This window comes from Eptesicus fuscus, chromosome 22 (assembly GCF_027574615.1).
Source record: "Eptesicus fuscus isolate TK198812 chromosome 22, DD_ASM_mEF_20220401, whole genome shotgun sequence".
Taxonomy (NCBI): domain Eukaryota; kingdom Metazoa; phylum Chordata; class Mammalia; order Chiroptera; family Vespertilionidae; genus Eptesicus; species Eptesicus fuscus.
Genome location: NC_072494.1, coordinates 2,028,939 through 2,045,050, shown reverse-complemented (window position 1 = coordinate 2,045,050; position 16,112 = coordinate 2,028,939). Strand labels below are relative to the sequence as shown.

Sequence of the window (16,112 nt, the reverse complement as noted above, 5' to 3'; positions counted from 1 at the left end):
GACAGTCAATCGTTTTTAATTTCATTGCATTGTTTTCAAACAATATAGAATGTACAATTTCTGCCCAGACTTATGTTGACAGAATTTCAGTTGCCCAATAAATAATGGAGTTTTGTAAATATTTCCTGTATTGTTTTCAAAGCCATAAAACTATGTGTGTCTATATATATACATATATACACATATATTATACAATCTGCCTAATTAATCACACTACCACTTTCCATCAAACATGACTTCTATGGAATATTAATAGGTTCAACTCAAAATAAAAAGTTTCATGGTCCCTATATATTCCGCTTCCTGTCTTTATTGGAATGGTCAATAAGAGACTCTGGACTGCATTGTCGGAATCCTAGCTCCCCAAGTCCCCGGTGTGTGAACTTGGGCAGCCTAATGAATCTCCATTTCCTTAGTGTCCACGGGAGTAAACAGAGAAAATCATAGAGCCTACCTCCTTGGACACTAATTTAGTGCCTGGTAGAGAGCAATCATTCTTTAAGCAGCTCGGCATTTTATACACATTGCTTATAAAAGACTCTGAGAAAGAATGAAAGTAATGGAATCTGCTTAATATTGCTCATCCCAGAATTTCCCAAATTTACTTGAGTGTGGGGTACTGTAGTCATAGCCGGTTGGGAGAAACTGTGTTCTATGAAATATCGGCTTTGGAAATGGTAAACTGGATGATTCAGATCCAATGCATTCCTGGGAATTCTTCACCTGAAAATGGGGTAACTGAATGCAATTTTGGGAGGTCTGCAACCCCTGGGAGTTAATATGAATGTGTACACATTTCCCGGGGAAAGATCCACAGGGGGGATCTTATTCTCATATTTCTCCATATGTCTTTTTATGCTTCACTGAAACATCACAGACTAAAAATAGTATTAGTTACCTTCTACTTTTTAAAATATATATTTATTTCAGAGAAAAAGGGAGAGGGAGAGATAGAAACAATGATGAGAGAGAACCATTGATTGGCTGCCTCCTGCACACCCCACACTGGGGATCGAGCCAGCAACCCGGCATGAGCCCTGACCAGGAATCGAACTGTGACCTTCTGGTTCCTAGGTCGAGGCTCAACCACTGAGCCACACTGACCGGGCTCCTTCTACTTTTTAATGAACATTTTCTCCTCTTTGTTGTTGACCTTTCCAAGTTTATCCTCTATATTATCATGAAGCTTTTTGGGAGTATCAATGGATTTTCCTTCTTTTAGTATAATTTTGAACTTCTTTACAATCCTTTCTGATTTTAAGTCATCCCCTTATCATTTCATCTGAACACTGTATCTCTGAATGACTTTCTCCTTCTGCTACCTAAAAAGCAATGATTTCTTGCGTGTTTTTTTGAATGCTGAATTGTTTTCAGATATTCCCTTCCGATTCCTACAGGAAGTCATTTTCAGAAACAAAGCCCTTTTCCTAGCTCATCCAGATGTTTTCTTTCCGTTGTTTTGTATTTCTTAGGTACAGGTCTGGCCTTTATTTTGTCTTTCCGCATTCTCAAACAAGAGACTATGTGACTCCACTTCACGTGAGTCTGTTGATGGTGAGACAACTTTCTTCAGGCACATTTTCCAACAATGATTCTGAATAACCTTTTCAGATATAAAGCTGATGGGGGGAATGACCTCTACATATGTCCCACACATGTAACAATGCCTCTCAGATTTTGGCCATGATCTCTCCCTCGTTTGACAGAACATCTTTTTATACCCATGATTGATACTCCACATCTTCAAAGTAATGCCCATAGCTTTGCATAAATTATCATTGCAATAACTCCGTTTATTAGGTTGGCATTACTCTGATATACATACTAGACAAGGACATTAAAAGAAATAAAATTTCAGACAATAGTCCTCATGAATATAGATGTAAAATTATGTAACAACTAGTAGTTACTAATGTTATGTCTTTTATCTACCTTTTGTCTATCCTAACAGCTAACTGATTGCACGGTATTTTTCATTTCAATCTTTGCAACATCGTCTCCCTCTTGCTTCCCATTCTTTCTGATACTGTCCGATTTCAGAATCAATTTGTCTTCACACCTTTACACCTTGATTTTCACTGTCCTCCACCAGCATTTTCTTCTGGAACCCAACATCTCATCACACCACTGTAGGATTTGAGTGACAGACTTCCGATAGTCTGTACTCCTATACAAGTCGGTACTCCTATCACAGCACTTAAAATTCTCCATTTCTAGAGTCAACCCACTTTTCAGACATTTATACCACTGACCACAGTGAAGGCTCAGTCAGGGCAACTCCATCATCTTGCCCTTCTTCCTAGCATTTGGACCTGTGCATATTGCACCCTCTCCATGAAATCTCAGCCTATGAAAATCTTATTTCTTCTTCCCAAATTTTAACCTCTCCACTGTTTAGGCTGCTGTCCTATTTGGTTTTACAATTATCACATTCTACCTTGTATCGTAGCTGCATAGAGCAGTTATTGTTTGTAACACATATTAGGGATATGGCAAATGTTATCAGGCCTTCTTTTCTTTCTATGGCATTTCCTGGCTTTCTGATAAGACTATAAAACTTAAGAAACCTGTCCAGCCGGTGTGGCTCCGTGGTTGAGCGTTGGCCTGTGAATCAGGAGGTCACTAGTTGGATTCCCGGTCAGGGCACATGCCCCAGGTTGTAGGCCTGATCCTCAGTAGGGGGCGTGCAGGCAGCAGCCGATCCAGGAGGCAACCCAAAACATATTTTTAAAAGAAACACCTTAAGAAACGGATTCCCTGACTTCTCATCATTTGACACAGCATTGTACACACACAAGTGTTAGCTTACTAATGCATACTTGATGGCGGAGCAGCCAGATTTAGTGGTAGGTTAGGGGGAAGCTGGTACCGCCTGCCCCTTCTTCCCACACAAGCCCCACGTGGAAAGATCTGAGCCTGTTTCTCTGCTTCTGTTTAGCAGCATCTTTTAAGCGTAAACTAAATCACACATGTCAAAACGTGTGGATATTCTGCATCCCTGATTCTGTCATCTTGTCCAACGAATAAAAGCATCTTCACACGTTGGGCTCGCTCATGGCTACCCTCACTTACAGCCTCGGCGTCTTTGATCCTTGCCCAGCTCCCGGCCTGTGGAGAGCATTGTTCACGATGCATGGGGGAGCTCTCTGGTGTGTGTGAGCCCAGCCCCGTCTCTGAAAACCTACGAACATGTTCTCATCTAATACACACACAACTTCAGACGCTGACAGTCTCACTCAGCCACAGGAAGTATTTATTTTTCAATTTATTGCAAAACATACAGAACACTAGCCCAAATACAGGTGTGGGCAAAAGGAGGTTTACAGTTGTGAGTATGGGAAACAGTTTATTCTTGTATTATTATTTATTCTTGTGTTATGTGTGTGTTTTTTTTCAGATGAACAACTGTAAACCTACTTTTAAACACCCCTGTCTATGCCTACTCATAAACACAGAGGCAACTCATTTTAGGATAATTTCTCATGCTGCATAGAAAATTCTTACCTTCGATTAGAGTAAATATAGCCTAAGAATTCCTCCTCTAAATGTGTCACATCTAAACTCGTTTACTGTTTCTTATATTGCTCAGGTTTATGTTTTAAAAATGCATGTTCAAGAGGCAGTGTTGAAAAGATCAAAGCCTTTGATACCCAAATTTGCCTTAATACTTCCTAGGAATCAGACATGCATACGCAAGAAATAGGAATAGTAAATAAAAATGTTACAAATCATAAATTTGCTTCACAAAATCACCACAGATGGTGTCAAAATTCATATTTCCTTATTGTATCAAATCCATAAGATAGAAAAATAAACCACAATTTTTATCAAATTCAAATTAGCAGCACACTCAATACGGCTTATAATTACTGGACATACTTGCATTTAGCATTAATTTAAAAAACACTGCCCCAGCTGGGTGGCTCAGTTGGTTGGGAGCATCATCCCATACACCAAAAAGGTTGCAGGTTCAATTCCTGGTCAGAGCACATACCTGGGTTGTGGGTTTAATCCCCCGTTGGAGCACATATGGGAGGCAACCAATCCATGTTTCTCTCTTTCTCCTTTCTTCTTTCTCTAAAATCAATAAACATATCCTCCGGTAAGGATTAAAAATATATATATATATATATATTTATTGAGCACCTACTCTGTGCTAAGCATTATGTAGTAGAAGATGAGTGCTTTCTTAGCAAAAGACACAAACAATTTCTGTTTAATTTTAAAGAGAATACTTTAGTGGGGAAATGCAATCAATAATTTTTCTCTCAACCTCAGAACAATTAAGTTGTCCCTGTTCTCAGATACCCAACTGGAGTATTTCCAACTTTCCTAACATCTCTATTGTATTATGAATAATGTTTCTAGCTCACTAATTTTGCTGCTAATCAAACACTAAAGAGATCCTTTATACTTTCAATATTCTTTGAAAAAAAAGCCCTCCCAAAATATGCGCAAGGGAATTATAAGTTCATTAGTATACAGTTTTTCAAATCTTGGATTCATGGTTCATTATGTTACCTCAGAGATAAAAACACAAGTTAACATTTATATGACAGTAAAAAGAATTAGAATTAACATCTGATTATGAGTTTTAATTTTTGAAATTAATCTACAGGCATCTCTAATTTAAATAATTCAAATCAAAAACTACCTTTAATATTTTATCACAAACAATACTTGAAATCGAAATTAGATCCATTTAGAGCAATGCTTTTTCTTTTCACTTTTTAATTTTTATTTTTTATCATACATCTAGTTTGTAAACGCTTTCATTTAAAATGAAACCCACAGAATTAAACAAGAATAATGCTTTTGAAACACTAAGCCCTTTAAAAGAATATATCACACAGTCTGAATAAACTTGCAAATACTGCCTTTTCCTCCCCATACCCAAATATTTCATTTGAAGTTGGCTTCCATTTCATAATTTGGAGTGTCCCCAGAAACCACGTTATTAGCAACACAGAGAAAAAAAATAACCAATCAAAGGATCCCAAATAATGAGCTTGCCAGGTAAATATTTAAAGGCATCACAATTACTCACAATGTCTTAACCACAAGGCAAATATCAGTCGTAACAACTTACAATGAATCACTCCAGAGCAGCCTGAGAACGTAACCCTGCTCTTGAAATTCCACCCCGTCCATGTCTTTACGGGGCGGGGGGGGCGGGGAGGGGTTAGCATCATTTTGACACTCAGGTGTCCGAATGGACCCAGAACTTGTCATAAACAGAAACTATAACATACACAGGCCCCAGAGGCCACTGAAGACTCAGGACAACTCTAGGACGATCTTATCACCTCTCAGTCCCAGAAAGTTGGCCGTTCACCAATCACTATTTCCTTTTTTTTTTTTTTTTTAATAACTTGCAGATTCTGAACTCTGCCCTTTACCTGTCTATCTTTGGGTTTCTTCTGACTCAAATGTCTGGCTATTATTTTCATCTGTGACATTTGAGATTGGGCACTTCTTAATCAGGCAAGACTCACCCACTACACAATGCAGATGGGGCCGCAGACACTCAATGCCTGTGGCAGACACTGGCCATTGCACAACCAAAAGTACCTCAACACGTTGCCAACCTCGCCTACTGGGCGTTGTCTCTCCTCCCCACCCTCTGGGAAGAACTACACAGCGCAATAGGCAACATCAGCTTCCTGCCTCGCTCCGGCTGACCAATGGCTCCCTGTCACAGTGCACAACAGGTGGGACTGTTTCGCAAATATCAGTTGCAATCTGTTCATTTGATTGAATAAAAATAAAGAGACCACAGTCTAAACACATATTTCAACAAGAGTCCTTCTGGGTACTGCACATGAAAAGACGCGAGGTAGCTGAGACCGGTTTGGCTCAGTGGATAGAGCATCGGCCTGCGGACTCAAAGGTCCCGGGTTCGATTCCGGTCAAGGGCATGTACCTTGGTTGCGGGCACATCCCCAGTGGGGGGTGTGCAGGAGGCAGCTGATCGATGTTTCTCTCTCATCGACGTTTCTAGCTCTCTATCCCTCTCTCTTCCTCTCTGTAAAAAAAAAAAAAAAAAAAAAAAAAAAAGATGCGAGGTGCCACTGGTCATTAGAGAATGGAAATCCAAGCTCAGTAAGATACACTTTACACCCATTAGACAATAACAAGTGCGGGTGAGGATGTGGAAACACACTGCTGGTGGACATTCAACATGGGAACTCGCTTAGGGAAAGAGTTCAGCTGTCCCTCAAAGAGTCAAAACAGAGTTTCCATATGACCAGCATTTCCACTCCTCGATGTGCACCCAGGAGCACAAAAACACACATTCATCTTAAAACTGCAGCGTTTATAGTAGCCCCAAAGTATAAACAGCCCCAGTGGCCATCCCCAGAACAAAGGGTGGCAATGGGTGCTGTGTCCACACGATGGACTGTTATTCAGACGTCAAGAATGGATTCGTAACTCACGGAGTGCTTCCCTGTTCAAAGCCTCCCCACCAGAATGACAGGGCACTCTCCTCAGGTGTGTGTTGGGTGGGCGGGAGGGTTGGAGAATACCTCCTTAGGGTGAGCTGCGTGGCTGATTAGGCATAAGGAAAACCATGGACGACCACCCAGAGGCGGGCACCGCATGGGAAAATGAGGACTGAGATAAAAGGAGAGCGTTTGCACCAGAGTCATGAGGACCCGCCCTGACTCTGTCCTGCTGCGCTCTAAGACGGCCCACACGGGGTGTTTGAGAAGAACGGGAACAGCTGTTCTATGACAAATAAACCGGACCCCAGAGAAATGAGCCCACGAGTGCGGACACGGCACACAGTGCCACAAACGACCGTCGTCATCCGGAGAGCCACCCGACGATGCCAGACTCAGGCTGGGGACCTTAAGGTGAAAGGCTTACCACAACCTCTTAAAAAAAAATGATTTCAGATTTTAGAGAAGAAGGGAAATGGCGAGCGAGATAGAAACATCAATGATGAGAGGGAATCATTGACTGACTGCCTTCTGCACGCCCCCACACTGGGGATCAAGCCTGCTACCCTAACATGTGCCCTGACGGGGAATGGAACCATGACCTCCTGGTTCCTAGGTCGATGCTCAATTGCTGAGCCATGCCGGCCGGCCTATCACGACCTTTCTGATCAGCAAGCATCCTGTTTCCTAAACCCACTTCCTTAATACTCTTCAGTGCGTTTATTCTCATGGCTCGAGAGCCGTCCTCGGATCTGCAATGATGTTTGCTACTCGGCCGCAGAGGGTTTTAACTGATGTGAGTGCCAATCCATCCCACAGACACTTTGCAGCCCAGGGAGTTGCAAGCTCACTGGCTGCCACGGAGGTCAAATACTCCAGGGTATGGGCCTCCACTCGCTTAATTCTTCACAGCAAATTAGAAACGGGACTCCAGCTGGTGCTAGAGAATAAGACAGACTTGCCGTCTGCGGACAAGCTGCTGCGTGGATCTCTGAGTCTTTATACTCTTCAAATAAAAATAAAATAAAACGGGAGACTCAATGTCCCTCCACCCCCAGCCTCATTCTTTCCGAGGCAAGGCTTTCTCAGCAACAGCAAAATCTGGCCACCTAATTTCAATCCACAACTCTTGCCAGGGATAAAAATAAGAAATGATTTAAACAGCAACCTGTAATCTCCCCTTGACGACCAGCTGTGCCTCCTATTAGTATTAATGGAAGCGGCGCAGGCATAGGCAGGAGGAGGAAGGGAAATGCCACCTTATGCTTTCTTGTGCACCTTCATGTTTTTACAGCAAGTCTGATTACAAGGGCTTACGTGAGCGGCAATTAAACACGGATTGATTACTAAGTACAATTTGTATGCCAGGCAGCATGCAAATGGCAGTGGAATTCTCAGAGAGGGAACAGGATACATTCTTCTCACATCAGACAGAGAGCCACATATTTTTGAATAGTAAATGTTTTTGTGCATGGAGGAAAGAAGTCTGCTTTCAGTTGTGTTTTTAAAAAGTATAATTAATACATTTTTTACCCAACGACAATCAGCTTTGATTCATTTTAGAAAGAATAAATGAGCCCGGCCGGCGTGGCTCAGTGGCTGAGCGTCAACCTATGAGCCAGGCGGTCACGGTTTGATTCCCTGGTCAGGGCACAGGCCCGGGTTTTGGGTTCGACCCCCAGTGTGGGGGCGTGCAGGAGGCAGCCGATCAGTGATTCTCTCTCATCATTGATGTTTCTAGCTCTCTCTCTCCCTTCCTCTCTGAAATCAATTAAAAAAAAATATATATATATGTTTTTTTTTAAAAAAAAGAAAGAATAAGTGATGTTTTCTGCAAACCATACTTCCCTCTCCCCTCTGGACTCCAGCTCTCGCTCCCTGATGACGGGCCATCTGGATGGAAAGTCCATTGTTCAGTCACAAACACACGGACTTGGGCTACAGTCACAATTCGAAGCAATATTCTTTTTCCATCAGATTTTGGCATTGGAGGGAGAATGTCTACTTGGAAGTTGAAAGGGAAGTGACAGGTGGCTTTATTACCTGTCCATCATGTGCCAGGCGCCATTCTAGGTGCAGGAGATACTGCGAAGATCTGGGCATTCACGATCTACCAGGAGCAGCTGCCCATACCCTAGGCATGCACTAGTAAATACCGTGATAACATCCGTGTGTGTGCGGCGAAGACAAATCTCCAGGGGAGACGGGTGGATGTTGAGGTATCTTTGTGCCATGCACGTGCAGGGACTGATGGACGGGGGAGTTCAGAGCTTCACCCTTGCTGTTCCGTGTGTGTGTGTGTGTGTGTGTGTGTGTGTGTGAAGCATGCTGGTCCCACGGTGAGGAACGGTCGCCTGATCTATATCATGCTGATACTGATCCCAGGACAAAGGATTAAAAGAAGGAAGAGGTCTGTTGGACAGGGAGTAGGAGAGGCTGCAGTGCTGTGAGCTGGACAGGAAGGGGGCGAGGAGACCAGAGGTACAGGGACTTCGGGTCGGGGCCGGCCGCGGGGGCCATGCCAAGGAATGTGTGTTTCACCTGAGTCTCAAGGAGACGCTGTTGATTTTTCAAATGAGGCCACATCGTGATGGACATGTGGTGGCAGCCATCACCCTGGTTGCTATACAGGGATGCGTTAGAGACGGGATCTGCCTTGGAATCTGCAATCTCCCCTGAATCCCGGCTGACCCATCGCTGTTGGCAGCCCTCCACGATAGGATGGAAGAGAAACTGCCATGAATCATCTTGCCATGAGATCTGTTTAAAGATTAAAGCCAGCAATTGTGCCTGCCTCCGGTCCGGTTATGAATGGCAGGGAAGCGCAGACAATCCGGGAGGGAGGTCTATGGGAGGGAACAGGAGGAAGAGGACTCGAGAGGCCTCTGGTAGCTCACCCCTCCCGGGCGGGGTCGTGGCTGTTCCAGGTCTTCGTGCAGACTTCCCAATAGGAAGACTTCAATCCCCCCAGGCGTCCGTGCTAATATTTGATCATTTTGACAGAGAGGCGGCTTTTCTTACATCCAATTCAATGCTCTCAAAATTTATTAAGCCCGTTTCCTGACCTGATGTCAAAATAGAAAACAACTGCTCCCTATTCTTATTTTAAAACTCTTAAAACAGCATAACTTGTGCAAACTGAACTTTGTCTTCCTTAGGTTGAATGGTCTCAAATTATTTAACCTTTTCCTATTCTTATTACTTTAGCCAAATTTTAATATTCTTAGCCTAATCCATTTAAAGTATGAATAGCTTCTTTTATCAATGCACCATATAAATTATTTAGAGATTTGTGTGATATGTTTAGGAGTTTAGCTTAGTTCAAACAAGGGGAGAATAAGGACATGGTCTTTAAAAATATATATATATATGTTTTACTGATTTCAGAGAGGAAGGGAGAGAGAGAAATAGAAACATTAATGATGAGAGAGAATCATGGATCGACTGCCTCCTGCACACCCCACACTAAGGATGGGGCCCCCAACCCAGGCATGTGCCCTGACCAGGAATCAAACTGTGACCTTCTGGTTCATAGGTCGATGCTCAGCCACTGAGCCACACCGGCTGGGCAGGACATAGTCTTTATTACATTGTGTGCAATCTGTGACTGAGCTCATCACCTAGGCATGATTTACTATATGCATCAACCACAAATATACACATTTATTCAGGTTGTGGTTGATACATATAGCCATATATGTAATTTCCATAATAGTTCTATGTGTAATGTTTTTTCTTATTATAGTACAGAAAAGCAGTGATATAGGTAATATCATTCCCAAAACTCAGTATTATTGTAGGTCATAGACATAACAGAATAGTAGAAAACAGATGATAAATGATAGCTAGATCAATAGATTGATTGATTCTATCTCCAGGCAGAACAGTGATAGGAAAGGTGGCTTAGGCAAGAATCCAGGCTACGCCAGCTCTCTGTCTCGTGAAAATATGCAGTCTACCTTACTAGCCTGTGTTCCTTAAACTGTGTAATTCGTACACAGTCCAATGCATTGCTCAGTAAAGGAGGCACTTGAAGAGTTAGCACCGCTCTCCATGAAGAAACCTAAATTGCACTTCATAAATTACGATGCATTTGAAACAAAGTCCACAAACGTCTAGCATTGTTTTAATAACTCGTGAGTGGGAGGGGGTGGAGGGGGAAAACGGGGATATCTATAACACTTTCGACAACAAAGATAAATAAAAAAGGAAATTCCAATAAAACACGTCAGTTTCTCCATCTTTAAATTCAGTTTACTGTGGTGATGAGTCAGGAATTAAGCGTCATGTCTTCGGCATACAGTAGATGACCCATAAAGGCATTGTTTTTTATTAGCCCGAAGTAAAAGGAGTGAGTGAGCATGCCCAGCTGAGCAGAGGCCACGGCTCAGCCACCAATGGGGACAGGCCAGTACAGATGGGGAGGTGGCTCCCCAAACTCCAGCCATTCACAATCCTGCAACAACAAGTGTGGCCAGGAAACTCTCTCCCTGGAACAGGAGGGGGTGCCAGGATCCTAACTGCTCCACAGACTCTCTCAGCAGGAACATTCGGTGGCCTCTGCAAGGAAAGGATGGTGCCAGAGGGATGTTCCTGCTTCCGTGTTTTGAGTGATGTTAAAAAAAACACTGTCTTGACTGAAAGATGTATTCGATCCATTAGGGGGGCCAATGAGGAGGGTGCTGAGGGGAACAAAAAAATCGCAAAGCACTTAAGAAAAAACTTCTGTGTGTGTGCGACACAGATGGTTGAAATAAATTATGGGACTCGGTAAAAAGCAGTTCAATTACTTAGTTTTAAAACCCATTTGGACGTTTATCAGAGACCCCATTGTGAAAAGTGTTTGCGCTGCTTGGAAACGTCATGCTAATCACCACCCCATCCCTCCACCCTGTACCGCCCACTCCCCACCCCACCCCCCAAAAAAAGAAGGAAAAACTAAAAGAAATTCTTTCAATTGAAGCTAAAAAAATAGTTTGGTGTATGAGTTCTGTGATGGTAAATACACATACACACACCCCCACACACACATACAATGACACACATATGTAATACATAAGTTCTTCTAAAAATAGAGTGGAAGTACTTCAGGAATGGTTCCTCTGCCTGAGATACAAACTACCAAATAATTGTTCCCTGGCACTCTAAACATCAAATGCAAACATTAAAAACACAACAACAAACACATAATTTGGTAACATTTTCAATACATTTAGAAGAGACTGCTCAGAACACTTGAAAACAAAACAAAACAAAACTGATGAAACTCAGTGTGTTTAGGACATGAAATCAGGGAATGGAAAATGGTTTTGGATTCGTGGAAAAGACTCCGGGCACTTCACAGGAGTGGTTCTACTTATCAAATATTGCCAAGCGAGTGGCTGAGGCAGGGAGCCTGGCTCAGAGCAGGCGTCAGGCATGGCGTTGCTCTGATGGGCACACACGAGGAAGTCAATTTAAACATCTAAGGATGCGTTGGGGCAAGTGCGGCTGGGAAGGTACACAAACATGCTCACTTTTAATCCCTTTGCTCGTTCAATCAGCACACATTCGAGGCCACCTGCTTATTTCCAGACACTCTAAGCTGAGGATTCGAAGATTAAGGAGACTTAGTCCCTGCCTTGAACAATTCCCTCTGTGGGTGAGACAGACACGTCAGTGTACCATATTCAATATTAAATGCTGATACAGAAGTATGAAAACTGATCAGAGACTATAACCTACGAGCTGTTTTATGCAATCATCAAAAATATGAGTTGAGCCATCGGCCGGCATGGTTCAGTGGTTGAGCGTCCACCTATGAACCAGGAGGTCACGGTTCGATTCCCAGTCAGGGCACATGCCCGGGTTGTGGGCCCCATCCCCAGTGTGGGGTGTGCAGGAGGCAGCTGACTCATGATTCTCTCTCATCACTGATGTTTTTCTCTCTCTCTCCCTCTCCTTTCCTCTCTGAAATCAATAAGAATATCTTCTATACTAATAAAAGGGTAATATGCTAATTAGGTCGGACATCATCCAGACATCCTTCCGGACAAAGCCACGGTGGTGGGGGCCGAGGCAGAGGCAGTTAGGGGCGATCAGGCCAGCAGGGGAGAGCAATCAGGCCAGCAGGGGAGAGCAGTTAGGGGGATCAGGCTGGCAGGCAAAGGTGGTTAGGAGCGATCAGGCAGGCAGAGGTCCTGGATTGGAGAAGGTGCAGGCCGGGCTGAGGGACTTCCCCCTCCCACCGTGCATGAATTTCGTGCACCGGGCCTCTAGTCTAAATATAAAAGCCTAAGCGACTGTCCGACCGTCCGACTGGTAGCTGTGATGCGCACTGACCGCCAGGGGGCAGATGCTCAACGCAGGAGCTGCCGAGCTGTGGTGACTTGGCAGCTGTGGTTCTCAGGTGATGCACCCGAACCATAGAGGAGGGAGCCCAATTCTGGGGTGTGTCACCCGAGCACCACCCTCTCTCAATCCGGGATCCCTCAGGGGATGTCAGAGAGCCAGTATCGGCCTGATCCCTGCAGACAAGGCCGAGGGACCCCACCAGTGCACGGATCCATGCACTAGGCCTCTAGTATTTTTTTTTTAAAAAATATGTGTGTTGAGCCTATACAGTGTGCTAGTCACTCCTCAGACACTGGGGGTGCAACCGTGAACCAAACAGCCTCGTGGAACGTACATTCTGGTACAGGAAGGCCTGTGGTGACTAGACATGTAATCAAAACAAACAGAACGTCAGTTTGTGGTGGATGCTCTGGAGAAAAACAGAGCAGGGAAGCGGGGTAGTGAATGTGACGAATGGGAGCTGAAATTTTAAACATGGTGGTCCGAGAAGCCCCTGCCACACGGGTGACCTTCCTGTGAACGCCTGCAGCTGACGAGGGGCCGGCTGTGGGGATGCCATTGCGCGCAGAGGGAGCAGCAGGGGGAGATGCCCAGGTGGATGGGCAGAGAGAACACGAAGAGCAGGAACAGGGGGGAGGACCATACGTGCCTTGTAGGGCACTGCAAGGACAGTCTTCTGCTGAGCGGACTGGGTTCGCCACAATGAACCAGCATGCCCACTGCCTTATGGATCACATCCATCAACACATTCCAGCAATTACTGTGTCATAGGACGTTACGACAATTATCGTGTAATGGGCCGTTATTCAAACAGATTCTTTCATCTAGCTAGATACAGCGTAAGGCGGTCTCACTATTTGCCAGTCTCTAGAACTCAAAAGGGTTTCATCCAGGGATACGAGGATATGCATAATTACGTTCACAGAATAAACTGCACAGATTTGAGGCAATTTTGGTATTTAGGTTTTCATAGAAAACTAGTGGCCCAGTGCATGAAATTCGTGCACAGTAAAAGGGAATTAATTAGAGGAAATATTTTAATATTGCTATTTGCCCTTGATAATAGAAGTGTCAGAGATAAAGGAAAATTAGTAAAATGTATACGAAAATCTCCCTCCTGTCAAGAGTCTGGGGCAGGCCGTGGGACCCCGAGTCAAATCCCCGACCCAATTGCGCGCCTCGAAATCGCCTGAGACCCAGACCTGGCCGGCCCCACCGCAGTCAAGCCCCGCTGGGTGGGAGGTGCAGCCTCAGGTCTCCCAGGGCGGGGAGGGGCGGGCATGGCTTCAGGTCCCCCAGCTCTGGGGGTGGGGGGGGGGGGCACAGCCTCAGGTCCTCTAGTCCCAGCTTCGAGGGTGGGGGGGTTCAGGTCCCCTGGCCCCAGCGCTAGGGCTCCAGGGCAAGAGGACCGCTTGCACGTTAGCTCTTTATTACACAGGACACTCCCAGGCACCGGGTGGGGCTGACCAGGGCCTCCGTGCAGGTGCACACATGCCGATGGACAGAGCGCGATCCGTGCTTGTGCATGAGTTCCTCACGCAGTGACTGCCGCGTTTAAGTCCCTGTCGCTGTTTTGTAACGAACCCGCCCGCATCTGCGGCCCGCCGGGCACGTGGGTGCTGTGACCTCCTGTGTCCTTTGACCCCGTGGTTTGGGGCCGGAACCGAGCACAGGCCCCGGTGTGCTTCCCCGCAGTCCGCCCCTGTGACTGAGTTTAAAGTGTAACTGAGGCGCAGGAAGAGGTGCCGGCCCCAGTGACACAGCGGAACAAGGGTCAGCGCGCCCTGCAATGACCGCCCGGGAGCGGCCTCCGTCTCCGTGTCCGTCCGTCCGTCTGTCCGCACCGCCCTGCGCACTCACCTCGGCGGGAGCAGAGCCCTCGGCAGCCCCTGGGGCTACGCTCGCACTTCGGGGCGACGGTGAGGCACAGCCCGGGTGGCCCGCACCCCGACCACACGCCACCGCCGCTCCCACACAAGATGGCGACGGAGGGGCTCGCGCGGGAGCGCCCACCTCGCGGCCTCGAGCAGCAGGCCTCGCGAGAGTTCCCCCCGCTGCTCCGAGAGGCGCACGTGCCACTGCCCGCTCGGGGGCGGTTCGCTTCTGGAATGTTCCATGGCGTGTTTTTAGACATTGGTGGAACGCCGGGACCTGAAACCTCCCACGGCAGGGCGATGGGGAAGCGGGGACGTGCGTCCGGCTGCACAGTGTCCGTCTGGTCCCGGTCAGTGTGGTCCCGGTCAGTGTGCTGCAGCCTCGCTCCGAAGTCCGCGTGAAGTCGCGCTGTGTCCGTTCCGCGCATGCGTTGGTCCGTCAGCTGTGGCCCGGCCTTGGTGCTGCTGCTTTGTTACGATTGCATTGTCAGCGTTGGGATGAACCTCGTGTTTAGGGAAACTTTGCACGCGAGCCTCCTTGTCTTCTGAAGACGAAGCGCTCCGAGAGGCAGGCGGCGGGCCCAGGACAGGGCACCCGGTGAGGACGCCCCCTCTGTGCATGCACCGAGTCTCCACCCCTGATAAAACCCCGTGAATGTGTTATGTCCCTTTCCCTAACCACTCCTTAAACACTTATTTCCGCCAGCCCGAGAGGTGAGCAGCCCTATCTCACCATTTCATGGGCATTTCTGGGGTGGTAAGTTCGGCTGACACCGTTTCACTTGGTTAGCGACCGCGCGTGTTTGCATGTGTGCGGGCACTGCCTGCTCATGCCCTCTGCACGCGTGTTACTAAAAAGCGCTTCCCCCCCGGCTTCCTGTGCCCTCCGTCATGGGTACAGGGCACAGAAGGAATGCTTTTCCATAAGTGGCTCGGCAGCTCCTGGTACTAGGTACGGGGTTGGGGGAGGGGGGGTGGAGGGATGAGACCTGGGCATGCGAAACCTCCTCTGACCTCACAGTCCAGGCCCAGTGGTCGGCAAACTCATTAGTCATCAGAGCCAAATATCAACAGTACAATGATTGACATTTCTTTGGAGAGCCACATTTTTTAAACGTAAACTTCTTCTAACGCCACTTCTTCAAAATAGACTCGCCCAGGCCGTGGTATTTTGTGGGAGAGCCACACTCAAGGGGCCAGAGAGCCACATGTGGCTCGTGAGCCGTGGTTTGCGGACCACGGGTCCAGGGGCTACCTGACCATGAAAACAAACCATGGAACAGAGGCGTGTCCCGCTCCTTATCGAGAGGGCTGAAAACGGACCGTGACAGTTTCATGTGAAAACAGAAAGATAGCCACCGACGGGGGGACAGAAACCCGTCTGAGATGCAGGGTTTTCTTCCCAGCCGCTCATGGAAAACATGGAGCTCGGCTTCGTCACTGTCAAATGTGCTAAATGATC

The 16,112-nt window shown here is 46.4% G+C and overlaps 1 protein-coding gene across 1 annotated transcript in view; it reads right to left on the bottom strand.

The window, feature by feature from the left end:
* The window catches only part of LOC129148012 (sterile alpha motif domain-containing protein 1-like), a 49,084-nt gene extending 34,006 nt beyond the window's left edge, over window positions 1–15,078 (bottom strand). The window contains exons 1-2 of the mRNA XM_054712240.1: window positions 14,971–15,078; window positions 14,637–14,879 (exon numbers count right to left, since the gene is read on the bottom strand). Coding sequence (XP_054568215.1) covers window positions 14,637–14,879; window positions 14,971–15,078 — 351 coding nt within the window. The remainder of the gene's footprint in view (window positions 1–14,636; window positions 14,880–14,970) is intronic.
* Window positions 15,079–16,112: the final 1,034 nt, after the last annotated feature.